The sequence below is a fragment of the Vespa velutina genome, chromosome 1, assembly GCF_912470025.1.
Source record: "Vespa velutina chromosome 1, iVesVel2.1, whole genome shotgun sequence".
Classification (NCBI taxonomy): domain Eukaryota; kingdom Metazoa; phylum Arthropoda; class Insecta; order Hymenoptera; family Vespidae; genus Vespa; species Vespa velutina.
In genome coordinates, this window is record NC_062188.1 from 13,627,605 (window position 1) to 13,651,039 (window position 23,435).

The 23,435-nt window shown below is 36.8% G+C and overlaps 1 protein-coding gene across 19 annotated transcripts in view; it reads left to right on the forward strand.

Moving 5' to 3' along the window:
* The window catches only part of LOC124948123, a 309,114-nt gene that overhangs the window by 38,429 nt on the left and 247,250 nt on the right, over positions 1-23,435 (forward strand). For 3 of the 19 annotated variants that reach the window (XM_047491483.1, XM_047491335.1, XM_047491345.1), the window contains exons 2-3: positions 7,515-7,644; positions 22,940-23,050. In XM_047491483.1, the coding sequence (XP_047347439.1) occupies positions 23,039-23,050 (12 nt within the window). In that variant the 5' untranslated portion in view covers positions 7,515-7,644; positions 22,940-23,038. Of the gene's footprint in view, positions 1-1,212; positions 1,248-2,584; positions 2,883-3,311; positions 3,642-3,717; positions 4,566-4,876; positions 6,495-7,166; positions 7,243-7,514; positions 7,645-19,880; positions 21,768-22,939; positions 23,051-23,435 lie in introns of those variants that run through there. The other 16 variants (XM_047491297.1, XM_047491288.1, XM_047491364.1 and 13 more) reach the window with 16 other exon arrangements.

The following is a 23,435-nucleotide window of genomic DNA, read 5'->3' on the forward strand; positions in this document are numbered from 1 at the left end:
CTGAAGCGGTAAAGGTTTTGTTTCCGTTTTTTGTTATTTTTTTTTTTTTTTTTATGAGTAATCAGTTTTGTATCGTTATTTACATTTATATATTAAATAGAAAATAAGGAAACATTGATGATAAGAAGAATTGTTCTTTAGAACTTTTAAATGATAATATCTCGAAAGTAAAAAATGTAAAATGCGGCATTGTCCTTATACAACTACAGGATATATCTATATTCTACCTGTCTTCATTACATAACCGGATAAGACGTGAGAAGAAGACCTCTTCGTAATCTCCATTGCTTTTGTTTTTAAACATGAATTGATGGCTAGTGAATTTAAGTAGTAGGAGAACGGATTGATTGATGGAGGGAATCGTATGGCAAAAAGTTGCCCACGTGTATTTAAACGATATTATGTAATATATAAGGTACAAAAAAGTAGACAAGTTTCTAGTTTAGGTTTATATTCGTGTAATAGTAAGAGTCTCACAAATTTATCATCAGCGTATATTTCAAAGCTCATTTTTAACTAAGCGCGATTTTCGATCGTCGAGTCGAAGTGAATAAACCACTTATGGTGTAAAGGATGAAAGATAAAAAGTGAGTCAAAAGTTATGTGTAGAAAAGTAGAACGATAAATCTAGGTAATGATATCGTTTCGGTCTGCATTTACTTTGACTTTCTTCCTTTTTGAAACAAGCTCGCGTTAGCTGGCACTCGTGGTTAGCAATTTAAATGCGACCGATACGCACAAGGTAAACTCTTTTTCTCTTTCTCTCTCTCTCTCTCTCTCTTTCTCTCTCTCTCTCTCTCTCTCTCTCTCTCTCTCCCCTCTCCCTTTTTCGTTTACATTCATTCTACAGCTCAGTTAGTTTTCTGACATATACCTGATAACCTCGATAATTCACGAAGATACAAAGAAATTATTTTCAAGCTGTTTTCCTTTGTTATTTCCTCGATTATTTCATTTGCAAGGAAATACGAAATTCCTTTGTCCAAATTTATGACAAAAATGAGAACATTGTGGATTATGCGCGGAATCAGCTCGAGTCATTGTCGAGTCGAAGATATCGTCGAGATTTTGTTGAAGGTGGCATTGAATGTACGTTGAGAGATGTAAGGACGATGCTCGAGTATTTAGAAGAGCATGAAATGGAACGAACCATAAAAGCAACGGGTTGGAAATGCCGAAATAAAGATAACAGGTGCTATCTACAGTGATCGTAACAGTCGCGCGTACATGCGCGCATTTATTTTCAAGTAAGGTATTTCGTACAAATCTTTTCAATCTATATATGTATCGTAGTGTGTATCGTATATTATACCATTAGTTACGTAACTCTATCATTTTTTCTGTTTTTCATCAACGATTAACTCGCTCGATTAGCTCGTCCGACTAGCTCGACAATTTGTTTGCAGTCTATCATATTTCTCGGAATATTTTTCGTTAAAATGTTTTTACGTACAAACGAAGTATGCCGATTTATAATTCATGGTATAGTATAAGAAAGAAAAGAAACTAAACGTATAACATTTAATATATGTATTGAGATAAAGTAATTATTTTCAAGATAGAAATTTGATGATATAGAGTGGTAAACGGCCAATAATACGAGTTTTCTCTTTTTCTTATTATTTTTCATTTTTTCTTTTCGTTTTTATTCGCGAAATGACTTATTATTTTATTATGAATAAAAGTCGTTGCTTCCGCACATTGTTTTCTCGTGGTTATTTCGAAAATTTAACTGCGTCGTTATTGTGGCAACGATGTGATAAAAAGTAGTAGCTGCGTTGAACTGACGGAAATAGCCGGCTGAAATTCGTTAAAGCGGAGGGGGAAAGGGTTTTGTGCGGAAGGGGAGAACAAAAAAAATTATTTCATGATACGGAACTCAACGATGAGTAGAGAGTTGTAAATTCGAAGATAGTAGTTGAATAGTTTTTCGAAAGAAGCATCGGTCCGCCGCGTAAGAAAAGCCGATGAAATGGACTGAATTGATAGACAATTTGCTGCCGTCGAAATTCGCCCCGGGTGACGTATTGGAAATTCTATTTTCCGCGACGCCGATTTGCCAGGACATTTTACTTTCGGTCAACGTATTTCTCTTTGGCTTCACTACCTTGACTCTGCGTTAAAATATATTCTCGCGAATTCGCGACATCGATACGATCGTAAGTCGAGAGAAAAGAAAGCAATCGTCTTCGATCCTGATCCCGACGTCAAGGAAAATTGAATTCTGCGCTTTTTTTTTCGAGTAAATGGGGGACGGGTAGGGGAGGAGAAGGAAGTAGAGGGAAACGGGAGACTAGGTTACCGTTTGCATACTTATTTTTTTATCGAATTTCCGTTAGCTCTCCGGATTATTTACTTACTCTCGGAACGATTTTCGCTCATCTATTCCCTCGTGAATGCCCCTATTGCCTGCCTTTCCATCCCTCCCTTTCTTTCTCTCTCTCTCTTTCTCTCTCTCTCTCTTTTTCTCTCTCTCTCTCTCTCTCTCTCTCTCTCTCTCTCTCTCTCTTTTTTCTACCTTCCAGATTAATTTTTTATATGTATCTTCCAAGAATCATTTGGATTTTTCGAGGTAGCTCGCCGTACGTGCCGATTAATTTTTATCAATAACAAACAATGAAAGCGAACGAAGGACAAAATGAGGAACGGTGTGCGAGGAAAGATAAACAATAATTTATCCGCGGTCGCTTGTTCAGTATGAAGCGAAACGAAAGCCAAAGTGGAAGCGGAAGAAGAGGAAGAAAAAGAACGGAGACAGAAGAACGAAGGGATAAATTGATGTGGGAAAATAAGGAGACGGGAAAAGAAGGAGAAATACGCTTGGGTCGAGAGAAAGAAAGGCGGTTTGCTGTTTTTGGCTCTTTTCCAATTTTTGATGCTGTGTAAGTGGGAGGGTGTGAAAAAAGATAGGAAAGAATGGAACACAAAGAAAGAGAGAGAGAGAAAGAGAGAGAGTTTCACCGTTCACGCCCGAGCATCGTATTCTTTTCCCGTATGAGAAGGAAGAGTCACGAAAAAGAGATATTATCGTCGAGTAAAGCGAGTCCTTCGTTTAAAAGGACATCTGTCCATGCGAAAAGAAAAAGAGTTTTCCCATTCATTAAAATTTCATCGGGCAAATACTTTTCTCTTGTATTTAACGACACGAAATTGTTAATCGTTCCTTTATTATTATATTACAAAAAGTATTTTCTAGATAGTTAGGAACAAAGTTAGCAAGATAGAATTACGATTTTACATAGAGAAAGTCGGGTAAACTCTGGTAGGTTCGTTCGTGGAAATAAGTGGAAAGGGGGCAATCTCGTTTGATTTTGAATTTTATTACAGATTATTCCATTCGAATAACCGGTCTGAGTTAGTTCGAAGGCTTATTCCTTTATATCGTAGAGTCGTAATCGTAATCGAAATGGAGATGATCGGTCGATCGGTGAAAGTGGAGGTGGATAAACGTCAAAAGCGCCAGAGGAGAAGCTTCGGAGGAGCGTTGAAGGTGCACTCGGCTAGTACAGCTGCGCACACTCGCACGGAGCTCGAACGTGTTTATGCAAGTTGCGGTAGAGGAGGAGAGTCGGCCGAGGCTCTCTCCAACGAATTGCAAACTCGCCGCTCCTCGTCGGAATTGCAAATGCCACACGCCGGGGGTATATTTTAAAACGCTAGTGCTTCCCGATAATAGGTTCGCCGAGGAATTTCGAACGACACGAGTTCTTGCACACAGTTGGAGGAGGACGTTGTTGTCTCTCGTCAAGGGAATCGGCCAAAGTCGTCTCTCCTCATCGAGCTCTATTCAAGACTGAGTTTATCTCGCGAATCTTCTCTTTCTTTATATTTTCTCGAGAAAGTTGTTAAATGTCTTTTAAAGATCTAAGAATTAAGAACGTTTCAATGTTACTTTCAATTATTCTACAGCATTTATATTATTTCATAAACAAGTCTTTTCAATTTTTATTTTTATGGAAAATGTTTTTTTTCGGATCGAGATAGATAAATTCACCTATGTATATTTCAAAAAATACCATCTGTCGAAAATTTTTGCCGAGTACTTGTATTAAGCAAGTTAATTGAGAAAAACTTTTCTGTTGAGATCGCCTCAGTAAATTTATTAAAGTGGTCGAAGCATTAATCTCCTTACATTCTCTCTCTTTCTCTCTATTTCTCTCTTTGTGTTTCATTTATTCTCATTCTTTCTTGCTCTCTCTCTTTCTCTCTCTCTCTCTCTCTCTCTCTCTCTTAAAAGAGCGTACGTCGTCTTGATGATGTGTGTGGCTTCCGCGTTCATTTTTGGAATTCGTGATCACGTAGAGTGACGGCTACTAACTGCGAAAATAGAAAAATTCATATGGCGTCCGTGATATAAGATGGCCGTTGGAACCTTGTGCCAATTTCTAGGCCAACCGAATTTCTAAGAAGTACGTCGCTGACGAACGAAAGACGAAAAGAGGCGGAGAGAAACAGAAAGAGCGTGGTGACTGTTCCGTAAAGGAGTGAGAGGAAAAAGGGGAGGTAAGAGGATCGCCGGATGGCCCGTCTATTATTCACGGCAGAGACGAGTTGGATGTTAAGCGGTACGTAATTGTGAATATTTTTGCCGCATCTGTGCTGTCGCTCAAGACTATGGCCGACGTCCAATTGTCTCCTCGACCGAGCCAACTTCGTGGTTTTGCTCTTAAAGCCGTCGAACCTATGGCAAAATTGGAGACATTGTTGCCTTCAAATTCCTTTTAGATTCAATCCATTATATATATCTCTCTCTTCGAATGTATTTCGCACATCTAATCGTGTTTTTTTTGCACGCTCGTCAATTTTTTTCTCGATTATTACAGATCGCATGACTGACTTTCGGATTTGATGAGAATTAGAAGAGAGTAGAAGAGAAAAAGAAGAGCTATGGGAGGAAATATCGGATGTAGGATCGACCTTGGAAGATTTATCGTAATGCTTAGATGAAAGCAAACCCCACAGTTAGGGAATACGAACTATCCAGTGAAAGTAGGATCGTCCTATTCGACCGATATCAATCTTTCGCTGCTTAGAAAATAAGGAAATCGGCTGGCTCGTTTCTAGCTCTTATTTGTCACTCGATCCTGATCCTCGTGAGGCTCGTAAGAGTTCGGATCATTTTTATCTTTGAGTTTATCGTTTAGCTCGAAGAGAAGCTTCGCGAAGAGAGATTGTACACGTCGTTATTCATGTATGGCGAAATGTTTCTTAAAAAGGAGAGAAAGGGGTTAACCTCGGCGTTGTTCCGAATGGATGTCCAATATGGAAGAAACTTACTAAAAAATTCCCGGCAACATTTCGTTACTTGTCGTATAGCTCGGGGACGAATCGTCACCGATAAGTCTGTGTAGGAGTCTGCACAGTTCGTATCCGCTTCTCCGATGCTATAGCTCTACCTATGGTTAATGGGAAGGAGTAGGATACCGAGATAGGTACGACTAACGGAGACAAACTGTGTGTTTGCCCCTTCATTACCCCCGGGTAAATACCGGCCGGTTTTAATTACGGCCTCTACACTGCAACTATATCTCTTCTTGCTTGTTATTTAGTTACGCGCTAGCCTAAGCTATCTAACTTTCTTACCGACGTGGTTAAATAGGGGTTGTGTTCCTTGGAAACGAAATTCCATCTCCGTCCGCTAAACGGGCCGCGGCTTTCCCATCTTCTACCACTTCGAACGTCGTCCCGACATTTCTCTTATTTCTTTGTTTTTTTTCTTTTTCATCTACTGACTTGCTACTTCTTTCTTCTTTTCTCTTCTTTTCCTCTGTCTTACTTGTTTCGTCTTTTGAAACGATACAAATCGATTTACGTTCCGATGCGTATTCTCGCTGATCGTTGTATTTCCTCTGGCAAACGACGATAATATTCTCCTTATGTTCAATCTTCTTCCATTTTACGTAATTTTCGTGTTATGTAGGATTGTCAGACTGGAAGCATTGAAAGTAGAAATGGAAGAGGTACGAGGTTAATCTCGAAAGACTCGTTTAAAGAGCGATCGACGCTACAGGCCGGATCAGTTCGTCCATAAACATTAGATAACGGAAGTAAGAGTTGGGGTGGAAAGGGGAAAAGAGGGGAATTACGAAGATAAAATCCGAACGTAGTAGAGTAAAGGATGAAAAGGCCGTGGGCAAAGAAGGAAGGAAGAAGGAAAGGTAGCGAGAAATATTGGTCGAAGGGTGGAACTTGTTCGTCTTATCGTGCGATTCTCGACCTTTGTTCTTGCTTACTTTCGAAAGCGAGAACGAGCGAGCGATGGGGCTGATGGCAGGAAAAAGATGGGAGAGGAGAATAAGAAGAAGAAGAAGAGAAAGAAGAAGAAGAGAAAGAAGAAGAAGGAAGAACATTGGAGGGATGTTATCTCAAAGCTCAGAAAATCCACTTTAATCCGTAAACCGCGCGACGCGAACGACACGACGTTCTCAGCTTGTTTGCTTGTCGAATCGATGAAGTTTCCGAAAAGACTCGGACGTCTACGAATTCGCCTCTTGGTAAATGGATTCGAAAAGATTCCTTGCTTTTCCATTTTTTTTCCCTCCATTTTCGTGAACCGTTTGTTCGCAGCTTTGCTATTGAGTTCAAAGAGAGGTCGGAGGTTTTCTGCCAACTATGTGTGAAATATTAGCAAATAGATATTAGATATCGACCTTAGAACGTCTCTCGAATTTCTCTATATTTCTTTATTTTATTATAGTTATTTAAGGAAATGGAAAAGTACGTTCCGTAAAAATAAAATCTAATCATATGTGTTCTCCGTATGTAGATCTATCGTTTACTATTACATAGAAATTATATCATCATATATATATATATATATTTCTTTGTAGATTAGAAGTGTTTTCGAATGGATATCATTATATTTTAATTCTGATTATTGTTTGGTTTCATAAACAAACATCAAAGGACATCGAATGTGTTAAATATATATATACATGCGTCAGGTTGGTTATCTCTTGATATTTTTAAAAAGCAGCGAACATCGTTGGAGTTTATGTCGGTAACCAGCCGACGTGTCGCCATCTTCTTTCGTTGGAATCGCAAACTGTCACATTGTATCCCCCTTCTCGTAGATTTTTATTTTTCTCGAATCTCCCAGTCGTCGTCGAATCCACCTCCGTAGGCAATGCCCGAGTGTCGACCTGAATAATGTATATCTTTTACAGCGAGTATACAACTTGACACGCGGCATGGAGCACGTGCGCATCCCTACCTATATCCATTCGCGAATATATCCGAAAGGTATCCCAACACCTGCACATTTTCTCATATACATCTACTTAGACCTATTGTTCTTTTTTCTCTAACATTCTTTCGCCTTTGTTTTATTTGTGTCTAGTCGTGCGTTCGACAAACGTTTATATATAATATCATCCAGGATTTTTCAAAAAATTGATATACGCGATCTTTTTTCTCGTATTCATCATTACCAACTCATAAAACCTTATATGTCATAAGCCATTTCTATTTGCAAAAAAATTGCTTAATGGTATTTTTCATTATATGTGTTATAGGAATCGCTTTCGATGTGAATTGGATGCATTGACGTCATCGGGAGTTTACAGGACGAAGAGTGTCGTGCGTGCGTGCACTTATCTACACACATCGAGAGTTACAGACGTTCGTTGTGGGGTGCATAAAAACGTAAGGATATTATTTCTCCTTCTCATATTCTTCTTTTTATTTTTTTCTTTTTTCTTTTCTTCTTTTTTATTTTTGTTTTCTTTCATATATGGTTTCCCTTGCTTCTTGATTTGAGGAAAAACTAAATCGTAATCGTTGGATATTCAAAAATTCGAGGCGATTCCTACGATAAATGACTCCTGTTGCTTCTCGCGGTAGGCAAAATACATTGTAACAGTGTTAGCCAAGCTATGAATAAATTTAACGCGAACGAGCGAGATTATATAAAGCGTAGAAAGACCGAGGGTGAATGATCCTTTTCTTAAAAAGGAGAAGAAATAAAAAGATGTTTTCCGTTTGTATCCATAATGTAACGTAGATATCTCTTTTTGTGATTCATAGTAAGTGACTATAATAACGACAATGATGTGAAATCGTAAGGGAAGTGCAGATTACAGCATAGAAGTTAGAACGAAGTTCAGTCGTGTGGGTGGTGGTGTAAAGTGTTCATGCAAGCTCTCGAAAGCTTCGTGACGTAACGAGTATAGTATAAGAGGGGAAAGGGAAGAAAGAGTAAGAGAGAGAGAGAGAGAAAGAGAGAGAGAGAGAGAGTCGCTCAAAAACATTTACGGTGAATCGGATTAACGTGGGTATTTAATCCCGCCCGCGGCTTCCTTGCTGGTGAAATAAAGAGGGATCGAGCGGAAAAACAAAACGGAAATCCTTCGAATGAGTGTGCGTACACGCTCGTATGTGTATATATATATATATGTGTGTGTGTGTACTTTGCACAACGCTTGCGTCCTTTGTGGATTTCGAATGGCAAGAGGAAAGGGAGAGAGGACGAGAGGGATCAACGGAAAGGGACGTGGATTCTCTTCAGTGAAATCTCATCTCTTTAATAGAAGAAAGTTTTGCAACCATCGCCTCCCTCGAGCTTATGTATTCGAGTATCTAATTTCTGATTGATCGCACTCTGAATGCTCGACCGTTCTAACTCTGACGTATGTAGATCTACGTCACTGCCATCCGTAGAAAACTCAGGATTTTTAATCATTTTAAAGGGTTGCATATACCTAAAAAGTTTAAAAAATGCAATCTTTTTAATTTCTTTTTCTTTTTTTTTTTTTACATGTAATTAATTTTGTTAATAAAAAATCATTAAATATGTGTACTAGTGTGTATATCGAAGAACATTTTTCGATAAAAAAAATTAAAATGGTCTGTTATCTTTTTGATGTTATCATTGTCGAATCAAATAGAATTATTTGTACGACGGCATTTGTAATGCCAATAATGTCTCTTCAGGAATGAAAAAAAAAAAAAAAAAATTAATTAAATGAAAAATTCTTGAAAAGTACATTAAAAAACTAATTTTTCACTTCAACTTTTTTTTTTAACGTTTTTATTTAATAAAAAATTATGAGTGATTAAATTTAACATGCGATTTTCGATAAAAATTCCATTACTTTTTAAAAATAAAAAAATTTCCATATAACAAAGATTAGATGATATCAGAAATAATTGTGCCAAATTTCATTCAAATCCCTTCAATAGTTTTCAAAATATCATGGGCACTGATATAAAATATAATTTGGAGCAAACAGCGTTTAAAGTTTAAGATATATATAAATGCGAGATGAAAATTTTTTTTATACATACATAAACCTTCTTTCAATGTAGTAGCATTCGTAAAGTCTTTATTGGCAGTATTTTTTTGCGATTATCTTAGTTTCAGAACCCGGCAAATGTTAATTTTAAACGGCTATAACTTTATAAATTATTTGAAGTTTCTAATGAAATTTCCAGAAAATATTTCGGATAATATTATTGAATAAAAATATTTTTTAAAAGCCAATTTTTTTGAACTTTCTAGATATATATAACCTAAATGTATGTTAAGAAGAGAACCAAGTTGATTTTTTTATTGTTATAACAACAGAAATATATAAATCTGTTCATTGATGTTTTACATCGAAAATATGAGTACAATTAATATTAACAACAGAAGATAACAAAGCTATATAAAAAAAATTTTATTCGGAATCTATAAAAATAGTGAACGATGCTACTGACTACCAATGATTATTTGATTGATTCGTAAAGTGTACTATATAACAATATAGGTTTCTGCGAGTTTGATAACATTTGTAAAAAAGTTAAGATGACTCATCGAAATAGCAGGAAATAGGACACTAACTTTCAATCGTACGTTCTATTATTACGATGAAATCTTTGTCGGGGAGTCGCGTTTCTAAATACATATCATATTGATAAAAATGTTGAGGACGGAATGGTATATATATATATATATATATATATATATATATATATATATAAAGTAAACCATTTAACTTTTTACGAGTTTCTATAGGTTATTCGAGATATCAAGAAGATTCGAAAAAGTCGAAGGAACGATTTTGGTTATTTCTTCGAAACGGCAAATAAATTATTACTTTTGCATCTAAACATATTGCATTGACGTGGGTTAGTTTCCTTATCGAAAGTACAGACTTGTAACAGGTTATATGATTCACCACCCTCTATATCTCAAATAAATCAACAAGAGACGAAGTATGATACTTCGAGATAGTATGGCGGTCTTCGGTTTACCACCCTCGCAATTTTTTTTCTCTCTCTCTCTTTCCTTTTTATTTAGATTCTACGAACACGTTCCTGGCATGGCATATGTTCGCGAAATGTCTTTGCTGGTATATTTGGCCAACACTGGCATATTTTTCGCGCGTATGTAAAACGCGTCTGCAACACGAGTAGAAGGTGAGAGGCGATTTTCCCTATTCGTTATCATAGCTTTGCCATTCGGATATATTTATTTGTCTTTCTATGTTTTTGAATTGTCTGTATGCGAACATACATAGACATATATATATATATATATATATATATATATATATATTAGATGGACCGGAAAGTAATGTCGTTTCTGCGCATGTCGATATTTGATTGTTAAAAATTGTTAAAAATTGTTAAAAATTTATTCGTTTGAATTTAATTTAAGAAAGCGACATTACTTTCTGGTCCCTCTAATAATAATATATATATATATATATATATATATATATATATATATATATATATACATTTGGTAAATCTGCAATAATATCGAAATCATTAATAATAGCAAACTATCTTAATAAATCATTTTTTTATCGTTATTTATCACTATTAATGATTTCACTGATATCAATGTAGATTAATTAAAATAAAAACGAAGAGATATAATTAACAGGTATATCGTCTATGTCCAATATATGCACAAGTTATATACGAGATATATACAAGTTAGCCCTAAGAAAACTAAACCTTCTAAAGATTTTCTTTAAAGAACGTAGGCTTTAGAGAATTTCGAGAGGTCGATCGGACGTCTAGTAAGTCGGGAATCTACGGGCGAATTGCTCGGTGAAAAATGAATCGGATAGTCATGGATATAGCAAGCATGCTTTCTGCCCCTTACTTTCTCGTCCTTTTTTTACTGGAAGGGTGCGAGGGAACGATACGTGACCCTGAGCAAGTCTTCGTAAATTCGACGTCAATACAGACACGAACGTGCATCTCTCTAACATTTCGTTCCGCGTACTTTCATATATTTTTCACGAATGGTAGTTTGCAGGCACGCATGCGAGCACCTTTCACGTCGATCGTCGATCCTTTCGGACATTACACCATCCGTCTTCGTAACTCTCTCTCTCTCTCTCTTTCTTTCTCTCTCTCTCTCTCTCTCTCTCTCTCTCTCTCTCTCTTTCTCTCTCACTTTTCCGATTCCTTTTTATCCTAACACTGTTAATTTTTTTCGAAACGAAAAGATTATGCTTAAATTTAAGAAAGTAAGAGTATTGAACGCTTTTAACGGAGTTTTTCTTCCGGCAAATTTTTTTTACGTCGATAGTGTAATTTTTTCACGTCATTTGCTCCAAAAGAAATAGCATAGACGCCTTCTCTTTCTCTTTCTCTTTCTTTCTCTCTCTTTCACTATCTCTCCTTGGATTAACGTTCAAGCGCGATATCTACTTAATTGCCGAAGCTTTTGTGAGCGAAACGAGGCGAGAGCGCATGTTAGAAAGAGAGCAAGAGATGGAAAAGAAAAGAAGTAGTGAAGAGGGGTAAGAAGAGGCCCGATTCCAAAGCCAAGGGAGGCTCAAGGAAATGTTAGCTCGTAAGGGGCATTTACATGTAAATGGCCCCGTGACTACGAAGGTCTTGGGACAAAAAGAACGAAGCTAACGACGCTCGATCGCGATGAAGAAAAAGAAAAAGAGAACAGACAGAATGAAAGAAAGAGAGAGAGAGAGAGAGAGAGAGAGAGAGAGGGAGGTAGAAAGAGAGGGAAAACCATTTCGTTCGGACTCTGGCCGTTAATTTATTTCGAGCTTTCGCTTGTCTCTTCTTTCTTCCCATTTCTCTCTCTCTCTCTCTCTCTCTCTCTCTCTCTCTCTGTTTTTCTTTGTCTATCTATTCTTTTCGTCGGTTTTTCTCGATTCATTCGGTCTCGCACACACAGCAGTGTCGATTTTCTGTCACCGGCTACGCTCTCATCCATCCGAAGTGCCGCAGAAAAGTCCGCAAGTTCTCTACGCGATCGACTTTCAAATTGCTTTCTCTTTCCGTCGGTCTTAATTACGCTTCAGCCGCAAACAGTCGCTTGCTTTTCCGTTTACTGGCAACGTTCGCGCGGGAAACTTCGATGATTTACAAGAACATAGAATAATTCAAGTTTACGAAATTTTTGGTTTTGCGATTTCTTTTTTTATTTTCATTATCGTTTATAATTTTTTTTTCTTTCCTTTTCTTTTTTCTTTTTTTTTTTTTTTTAGAGGTTGTTCAAAATGCGTAATGGTCGTTGTTATAGTCGAATGTCAGGAATATGTTTACTCATGAATCTCCACTTTGTCGTCGTGTGAATATATGTATTAGGATTGGATATATCCACATGAGCGTTTATGCATATGCGATTGCTCTGGCATTGTTTAAACGCGTTTGCTTGTCTCTTCGTTTAACGCGAATCAACGGAGAAGTTAGTGTAACCGGCTTAACGCGATTTAGATTGCATTAGTGTTTCGAATACAAGGCGTTGTATTGATAATGAACAGAGAACGGGTATTTATTGTTATGCTTAAGTTGCGGCATGGATTTAGGATTAATCCAATTAAAATGAACGAACGTTTCGAACTTTCGGATACATTCTTTGTAGTAGAAATTTCTTTATGCTTTTCCTATATTATTTTCTATTCGTTCTATCCTATGACGTCAAAGCAGCATCTGAATTCTCCCTTCCGATACATCGGAAAATAGAACTCTAAGCCTATAAGCTGCTACCTGTAAGCTTGAAGTACGATGTGTACGCTCAGCGAACACCTGACTGACGTGAATCAACAATTACATTCCTCGTGATGCACGGATATCTGCGTTTTGCTCGAGCACCCTTGGATTATTGTCTACGTATTCTCGATGTATATACGATGGATATCTTTTACGTAAGTTCCTATATCGTACGTCGATCGCACTATTCGCCGCGCAGTCGTATCTCGTATGACATAAATAGATAAAAATATAAGATATTCGCATATATAACATTATTGTATATATACTATAAGTACATACTTAATTGTTTCTTGTTAGTTTTATATACGTTGAAGAGTTTATATCTGTTGAAATATCTGAGAATAGATTAAGATTATTTGAGAAGAAACGTGAATGCTGTGAAAGACAAGTGTTATTATGTCCGAGTAATTAATAGCGATAAAGAAGATGTGGTTCTAAGAGTTGGTCTTTGAGAAATGTTTGACAGAAGAGAAGGAATTGATATAAATAGACAAATAAATGCATTGTTCATAGACTGTTAAAGAAAACAAGAATTAGTTCATCAAAAATGTTATAGAGTTAAGAGTAAGATACAAGCGTTAGTTTTCGATGAAAGAGTTTCATAGGGTTTTTGAGATAGTGCAGATGAAAAAGAGAGAGAGAGAGAGAGAGAGAGAGAAAAAGAGAGAGAGAGAAAGTAAAAAAACGAGTTAAATATTATAATAATTGTTGAATTGAAAAAATCCCGTTAGAAATTCAACATAAAAATCAGGAATTCAATATTTCTGCTTTATTGGATAATATTATTAGTGTTTACATTTATATCCATTATTAAATATATTTATAAACATTCTTTATAATAGAAGGTATTCTTTATAAAGAATGTTATAGCTTCATTATAAATCACCAAGATACGTATATTTCATTTTATATTTATTTTGTATCTATACGACAATTTAGTTGAGATTTTAATCATTATAAACGTATAATATTTAAAGTCAACATATAAAAAGATCCATAAGGAGAATTAAAGGAATCAAGCATTTTGGATAATTTGCAAATCAATTGATCGATTATAATAAATAAGTAAAATATTTTGACAAGTAAATAATTTGATGAAATTTGTAAAATAGTAATTATCTATTAATTTTATTTCCTGTGAATAAGCTTTACTTAATAAAGCTTTAAATAATTACTAAATAGCTTTATTATTGAATTTCGATTTTTGTCCATTTAGCCGCAGTGTGCGACGTCTCACATTTTTTATATCAGACAATTTTGAAATGTCTTTTCTGCAATTGTTTATACAATACGTTCTTTTAGTCTCATCTTTGAACTTTTTTTTTTGCGTTTCATTACTTCTCTCGTAGCTTTGCAAAATTGCTAGTTGAGAGATGGCGTGCAATGTGCAAGACAGAAAGGGGAAGAGAATGAGCACTGTCTATCTGAGAGAGAGAGAGAGAGAGAGAGAGAGAGAGGGAGGGAAGGAGGGGAGGGGGGAGAGAGAAAGAGAGAAATGCGACGTGCACAACGCTCGGTTCCATGTAGCCAATCATTGGAGGATCCTCCCATTCCCTGTTTAATCGTCTCAGCAAGCTGGCCTTCTGCGAGCCGATAATGAATACGTCCCGTAGTGCAGTTAGGTACATCTGCAACCGACCACGCGACGTTCTCACTAACGCGAAGAAGACTGAAAAAAAGCATTCAATCTTTTGGATCTCCTGTTGCAGTTCGATGGATTCCGCTCATTTTACCGTTTCAATTCGAAATTGGAAACCCTGCGGCGAGATCATGAAAGATACTACAATTCCTTTTCTCGGGAACAACGAATACTATTCTATCTCTATGTGTTCCCTCAAATTTTCCCTCTTTTATTGGCATCCTCTCGTTAATTAAGACAGATTTCTGTACCATAATTATTATTCTGTACTAATAATTATTGCTGAAATAATAGACATCGTAAGCAAATGATCGGATGCTTGCGTGAATACACGCGTCCTAGTAAGATATATTATCTCGTACGATATGTTCGATCGTTACAATGCAAAGAGAAGGTATGTAGCATCTGCGGATACAACAACTGTACAAGCGTTTACACGCATTCGAATCGTGGGTGGAATGACATATACAAGATTGTTTATCTATCTAACTTAAGATAATTGTTCATAAGGACTGTTTTTAGTTTTCCTTTATATTGTTTCGTTATCGTAAGAATCATTTGATTCATATGTTTTTGAAAAAAACGTCGAAATAATTTTTTATGAGAAAATATCGCAATAAATAATTATATATAAATATTTTTCGAACAATCAAATTACTTTCATCATTAAAGATACAAATGCCGATTGATGCAAATTACAAAAATTTTGAAATTTGTGTAATAATTTTTCTAAGAATTTTTCTTAACTCTTCCTCATTCGTTTTCAATTGATTTCGAATATTTTTAAAACAATATGTAGAGTAAATTTTAAAGATACGATCTGTATGTTTTATAGATAACTAATTGAATGGTTGTAATCTTATTGATTGTTATTTTCCATAAAGAGTGTAAGTTACTTTGGTACCAATGGTCAAAGGATTCCACAAACAGATGTTATCTAGCTAACCGAAAAATAGTTAGCATATTTAATTGCATACCACTCCGTTGTTTTATCTCGTAAAAAGAGTTTAGTAGCCAAGCCACGAGAAGCAACCCCTTAGAGCCATCATTATTCTAAAACGGAGTTTTACTTTAGATAGAATCGAGCTTTTAACTTTCGGCTATTCATCGCTCAGACTCTCTTATTCATTAATCGAATATTTAATCAACTTAGATGAGTCATGTAAATGTTATTTGATCCTATCGTTTCTATTCTATCAATGTAGAACAACGATTTCTGATTTCCTCTTTATTAATATTCATTGTTTTCGGCAGCAATTCAATTTTCTACAGTTGGATATATATATACCGCACATATACGGGTATAAATAGATACCTCTATGTTTTAGTAGCTCGTCGAATATTCTCGTCGGAAGATTATTCCTTTTCGTAACCAACATTCATCGCTCTTTTACGAAATTTCCCTGGCTTTCCGGTATTGTCAATATAAACAAAATTTTGTCAAAAGTTTGATGTGTCGCTTCACGCCTCGATGATATCTCTCTGCAACTCAGCGACCATTCCAAATTGATTTTGGTTCACTTTCGAAGATCGGTTCTCGAAATACATGTGCGTATAACATTCTGTTGCTGATGACATCATATTGTTCGATATTCTGGACGTTTTACCGATTTATAAACGAGTCGGGTCACCTCGCGCGCTATTTCAATGTGCGAATACGTGCCTGTATATACCCGTATAGCGATAACGTCGATCCGTTCGTGTCACGCGTCGGCTAATAATATTTCGAATGCACGTCCTAATGAAATTATATCTTACCCATCGACTCGATAACTTTATTTTTCGTTTCTCTTTCGTACCGTTAAAGAGCATTTCGTTCGTTTTACAAAATCAACGTCGGAAATTACAATCCATAGAGAATTACAAAAATGGCAGTGGAATTTAGATCTGACAAATTTCTATTTCTATTTTTATTTTTATCAATCGTTTGTTGTTATGTCATTGAAACATTAGTCGATAGTTTTTAAAAAACGACATTAGACGTCTGACAACAATATACAAATACGCAAGCGAGGGAATGCAAGAAAAACAGTCGGTAAACTCGTTCGCCCTCGAATAAAATATTTTTAGCATCATCATGGTTGTCGATATTCTAACTGTACCAACAAATTTCTTCTTTCATGCTCTAATACTTTATTTCTATGCAATAGCGTTATCTTCGTCGCTGCCATCCTTAACGTTTCCAACAGACACTCGATGTACGGCAGACAATCCGGGTAGACATTTTGCTAGGCGAGCACGAAACACGCATATATGATCCCAGGGGCACGTCAGCTCGATCGGACAAGAATGTCAGGTGGTCGCGTCATGGACCACCAACTGTCAGTCAATCTAGCCCATGGAATACCAGCTTCTCTCTCTCTCTCTCTCTCTCTCTCTCTCTTTCATTCTGATTACGCTCTCGTAACCACTAAATTTTACAGGAGAACTACGACTTATTATCTCTTCTGCTATATACTATCTTCCTTCAACCTTTATGTCGTCTTACTGCGCTGACACATAGGATAACGTAATCTCGTTGTGCATTACAGACGATAACGCTTGCACTTTGAAATTGGAACGTGGATCTCGAGCGTTAGTTACACCAGAGAGATATCTTCGTGAACTTGATTTCTATATAAAACTACGACGATGACGATTATTACTAGGAATAAGAAAAACGATGACATGCGTCTATTTCCTTTTCGATAAAGATCGAACGTATCACCATTTATTTGCATAAGTAGCGACATTCTCGAAGGAGCCTATACTCCATTTTTCTCGAGTTGGTTCTTCTAATTTCTTTTATATGTACGTCGTACGTCGTAGACACAGTATAACGAAGAGCAAACGTTGGACTTGGTACCGCAAGCAAACGAATTCCCTTTGCGGTTTTGTCATCCTTTTTCACCCTTCATTTCACTTGCTGTTTCTTTCCCCTTTTTCTTAGGTACTCTTTCTCTCTCTCTCTCTCTCTCTCTCTCTCTCTCTCTCTCTCTTTCAGTCTCTGACTGCGACTCATAAAAATGAACATATGAACTTTCCATTCGTTAAAGATATTGTGAATGGTACTATGTAGAAAAATGGGCAAACTTGGTCCTTTAATTTTTTATGCATACCATGATAGTACCAACCACGAATGTAACCAGAGTTAAAGTTAACTTACATTTGTCCGTCTACACTTCTTTCTTTATATTCGTTTTGGTAGGATCAAATAGAAACGTATAGTAATGTATCTTGCTCAATTTCGCTCGATCACTCTCACGCTTCATAGAATTTATTTCTATCTTTTTATTTCTTTGTCGCGTGTGCATGTTCTCTACGTTTCGTTGTATAGCTATTATGTACATATAGATCTATCTATGTACATCCTCCGTTTCACATCGATGCGAGCTGCCAACGCTGCGGGGCAATAGCCAATTCGGCATATCAATACCGAAGCTGCATTTCAATGATCCTACTATCCTTCCTATACATCTCTCCAATATATTATGGACCTTGCAATTTTATTCTTTTTTATTCCATCATTTTCGTTCAGAAAAAAAAAGATATATATATATATATATATATATATATATATCGGCACTTTTAAAGCCTTTCGTCTTTACGATCGACAACGAATAGATTTCTTTAAATGGTTAAGCAAGCGAAACATAAATATGAAAAGATTGAAAAAAATTTACGACAAGCTCACACACGCGAGCCATTTTCTACGTTAATAATAATCAACTTTGTTGCACGATTTTACATCCCCTTCTCTTTGTGCTCTTTTGTTTGAAACGTGCATTCGCTTTGTGCCGCGCTATTCTCATGTTTTCCTTCTTTTTTTTTTTTTTTTCGGAAAAAACGTGATATCACTTCTTTCCAAAGCGCGAAAACAAAACCGTGGTAGGTATCGAAACTTATACACATGTACTGGGCGTATATATGAGAAGCAAAAATATTTTGCTTCTTTTTTCTTTTTTCTTTTTAGACGTTACGAAGTCTGACTATTGTTATTGTCCTCTAGGACAGAGATGAGTAACTGACGGTTCGCGGGCGGCATGAGGCTTCTTTCCATTTGTGTCTGTTCCATTAAGGTGGGAAACGAGCCACACTATTTGACATTGCCATTCCTAGTGAATTGGACGGCTTTTGTTTCTCTCTATTTGAATAATTGGTTGGAATATTGAGTGTGAATTTAAATAGTAGGGGGAAGGGACGGATTGATTGATAATATAGACTGTATGGCTCGCGGCAGAGAAGTTGTTTAACCCTGCTCTAGAAGATAGCGAAGTGCTTTTTTGAATTTCGAAGATGTACTCGAATCGATGCTATTGAATGACTTCGATCGCTTTTTAAGACCTATGGAAAAATTCGCTCTTAAGACGAATTCTTACGATTTATTTTCGACTTTTCTTCTTCTGCTTCTTCTTCTTTCGCATGTACTTAACATGATCGAATACGTAAGCAGATTGATGCTAACATGTTCTTTTACTATTGGGTTTCTCTCTTTCTCTCTCTCTTTCTTTCTTACCTTTCGAATCAGATAGAAATATAGATAGAATTCAAGCTTATTCGAATGAATATTTTACTTCCCTTGACATATCCTAATGTTTCTTCAACCTTCTCTAAGTTTCTCCATTTTCCAGTCTCTTATCCGTTGTTTTTGTTTCCGATCGATTTTTAAAATAACGAGAGAGAGAGAGAGAGAGAGAGAGAGAGAGAGAGGGAGAATTTAGACATTCATTTTATGATTATAGGTCCAAACATATATAACCATGCCATGACCATTCCATGCATCGGACTCGAATTGGTTACTATAGTTTTATATGCAACAGTTTATATATCATTTTTTTTACATATCATTTTATATATCAGTTTATATACAATTGTGTTGTGTCCATCATCATCCATGTCCTCCGGTTACATTTGATAGCCATCGATAGTTTCCTTGTTTCCTAGTCTCAACACGTAGAGGGACGGACTTGTATAAATGTATCTAAACGTATCTTATTTGTGCATAATGCTATAATGTTTAACTTCAAACTGATCGGCACATACACGGATGGTTTCCAATCGTATATAAATGTTCGGACACGGAACGAGCACGGCATGATTATATATAAATATTGACGTATTAACGATCGAACGATGTTCTGATACCGAACGGCTAGAGCACAATTGTATGTAAGTAAACCTTATATCTATTCTGCTATAATAGTTGTTTAAGATACTATCATAATATTTGTTTAATAATGTTTTATAGTACATATGTATACGTGCATATAATGTGCGTATGTCTGTGTCAAGTTATACATTAAATTCGTATCTATTTTGTTGTTTCCGCTTCGTTTTATTTTTTGTGAAATATTTGATAATGCTTTTAATTCGAGTAACTTGACGCTTACACGTAGATAGTAGAGAAAACACTTTTCGAGTTTAATTCTGCGAATCGATCGACCAATCGATGCTTTGATCAATAGATTCACGATACGCGATGGTTTGTTATTCTACGTTCAATTCGCGAGCTGTATTCGGGCTGCACGTGGTTTCAATCGGATACAGGCGTCATTTTCATCAGTGTGCTCGGCCATGGTATAGCGTCATCCTCGAGAGGTTCACCTCGCTCTGCGAACCATGAATAGGAACGCGTAGGAGCGTGTGTTTTGTCGGTGTAAACACTATCTGAACGGAGGCAGGATATCTCGTAGTCGCGAGCATTAACGTTCCCCCTTATCTCTGCGGAATCGAATTGAACATTCGAATCTATTCCTCGATTTTGAGAATTCGTGAGAAGATCGAAAGGAGAATAAGAGAAAGAAAACGGAGAGAAAAAAGAAAGACAGAAGATCGTAATCGCTCGCTCTCTTACTTGTACGTTCACACAGTCAAATGTAAGCTTGAGGACGAATTCGTCGTTGGGCTCGTCAATGACTGTTCAAATAGACAAACCGTCGGATTTGATTGAAAGCTCGACTTAACGATCCAAGGAGTCCTCGTTACGGTCGCGATGTAACCGAATGTCTGCTTTGCCTAAGTTAACATCGAGAAATCAGGTCAGATCGCGAATCTTATTGATCGCCCACTAGAAAATCTTATTCCAAAGGATTATTTCGTGTAATTGTCGGATTCGATCGAATCGAAAGTTTACCTATGGCTCGATTTTACTCGACGAAAATGGAAAAGACAAAATTCTGAAGAAGTTTGATGACATTGTCGATAGAAGAGATAATATATAATATGGAACATTGACCGATATTTGTAATTGTGCTAGAGAAGGATATCGTAATGACGACGATGTAACTAACAAGAGAGAGAAAGAGAGAGAGAGAGAGAGAGAGAGAGAGAGAGAGAGAGAGAGAAAGAGAGAGAGGAAGCGAAGGGAGATGGTCGATGTTAGGCTGATGGTACGACGAGTTGTCAAGGCCTGGGAAGGGACTCGAAAGGGAGTTTGATGGGGCTCGGAAGGGAGGAAACTCTCATGCCTAGTCTCTATGGTTCGCGACGGAGGGTGGACAGCATTTACATCATTTAATTTATGACCCTCTCTCTGCCGCGACCAGTGAGATTCGTACGATCGTGCACGTACACACGTACGAGTACACCTGCGATATCGTTGCCTACCGTTGGTGGATATAGGCACATAGTTGCGCAACCACGTAACACGTACACTAATGCGTCTCCGAATAAATTTGCATATGCATGTAACCGTACGAGGATGCTAGATGTGCGGCTAGGTGGGGGATGAAAAAGGATGAGAAGGATGGAGTGAGCGAAAACGGAAGGAGGGTAGTTCAACACGATGTTGAAAGTTACGAGAGAAGAAGAGCAACGAACAACGAGAGTTCTTCCGGACTCACGAATTTTGAAGGTTAGCAAAATGTCAAGATACTTTGAGGGAGAAATAACTGCGTCGGACTTCCCTTCGTTTCACCAACGTTACGACGTTGTCTTGACCGCACGTCGTTGGTATGACATGGCCGACGACTTGGAAGGAACTCTCTAGGATTAACCTGCGAGGAAACTCGAAGGAAACGATCTGTCTTAACCATAACCTGTTACGTGTAAACGGGATATTTGGCGTCAGGATTACCGGAACTCAAAGTTTGATTGGCTGGGCTGAAGGTATCAAGTTTTGCTGTAGCACGCGAAACTTTGTCTACTTTGCGAGAGCGTGCAAAGTACGCGTTTCGTTCGTATTACGGTAAGTGACAGAATTTATATGACATACGTATCTTTTATTTAACTTCCATTTTATTTTTCTTTTTCTTTTTCTTTTTTTGTTTACTTCACATTGATGTCAGCAACTTTATTCTCTCTCTCTCTCTCTCTCTCTCTCTCTCTCTCTCTCTCTTTCTCTCTCTCTCTCTCTCCTTTCCTCTCATTCTCCCTCTCCTTCGCTCTCTTCATTTTGTTAGCATTTAGATGGAAAAATGCTTCGCATCGAAGAAATAAACTCTTTATCTGGTTTAATCGTTATAGCGAAATTGCGTAGGTGGAGTAGAGGCTCGTTGCATGCCCAAACGAAGACGTAACTCTTTTAATTACGGGGTTACCTAAAATATAGCTCTCTTTAAGCGCGTGGTAAATGAAGGGGTGCGCGCACTATGAGTGCCCGACTTCGACGACCAGTATAGCCGAAAGAGAGCACTTCGTGTGGCTTCAAATTAAAACGTGCAATTACGTCAGAGGAATTTAGTTCCAATTAGTTTACAATTACTTTTTAACGTGGTCCCCCGATCTTCACTCGTTACGTTGAAAATTTTCAAAATTTAACTTCGTCTTTAAACGAAATTTCAAACGAATCGAACATTATGATTATAATGATTCATAGGGAATTATATAGATTGTGTTGTTCCATTCGAAGGTCTAAATCGACAAAATGAAGAACAGATACAATGAAATAAGCCGCCTACAGATTTCTTTTTGATAAATATGTATGTATGTATAAGGTCATTTAAATATCATGTCGAACTATAGGACAGTAGTGTTACGTCGATTCATTAAACTGAAAATAGAAATTTATTCATTCGAAAGAAAATCTTTGTAACGTCATAAAAAGACATATTGATCTTTCAGAAAATATGCAAAAGTCATTCGTTGTGTTGTCAAGCTTGGTGAGTCACAATATATATACGAGAAAACTTGCTCGTTCTGCAATTTGCATTAAAAAGACGGAATGGTACCTTGTCGCGAAACGCAAATATTTAGGCTAAGTTTCTGAGCGTATCTAAGATAAATTTGCAAGTAGTAAATAACGAAATACAATGTATAACGATGTCATTCGTATATGTGGGTTTTTTTTATATATTAAGCCTTTATATATTACCAATATTATTGTCGTTACTATTGTTATAGCAGGAATAATCGCCTAAGTTTGTTGCAGGATGTCAAAAGGCAACAGAAGCTTCGGTTGGCGATGGCTCGCGTAGTGAAGCCACAACTACCGCCGTCCAAGCCGCCCTTGACCTCTTCATGGCGACCTTGGTAAGAATTTCTATCATTATTCTTTTCGAGGATCGAATTATCGTCGTCGTTATCACCGATCTTTCAAATTGATCAGATCGAAACTGCAACAGAATCGGCCATAAAAATACAATGTATTAAGCTGAAAGTTTCGTAAAAAACAGAAATTTATTTTGACAAAATACAAAAATTGGTAACTATAATGTACTTGTCTTTGGCGTAGCAATATATTTTATACATTGTAGGCTGCACAGATCGATCGATCAAAGAGAAAATCGGCAGAGGAGCCAATATTCAAATATCTATGGGTTCAAAATTTCTATTATGACACAAGTTTAGGAATATTTTAAAAGATTGTATCAATAATAAGGAAAAATAAGAAATGAATGAAATACAAGGGACACGC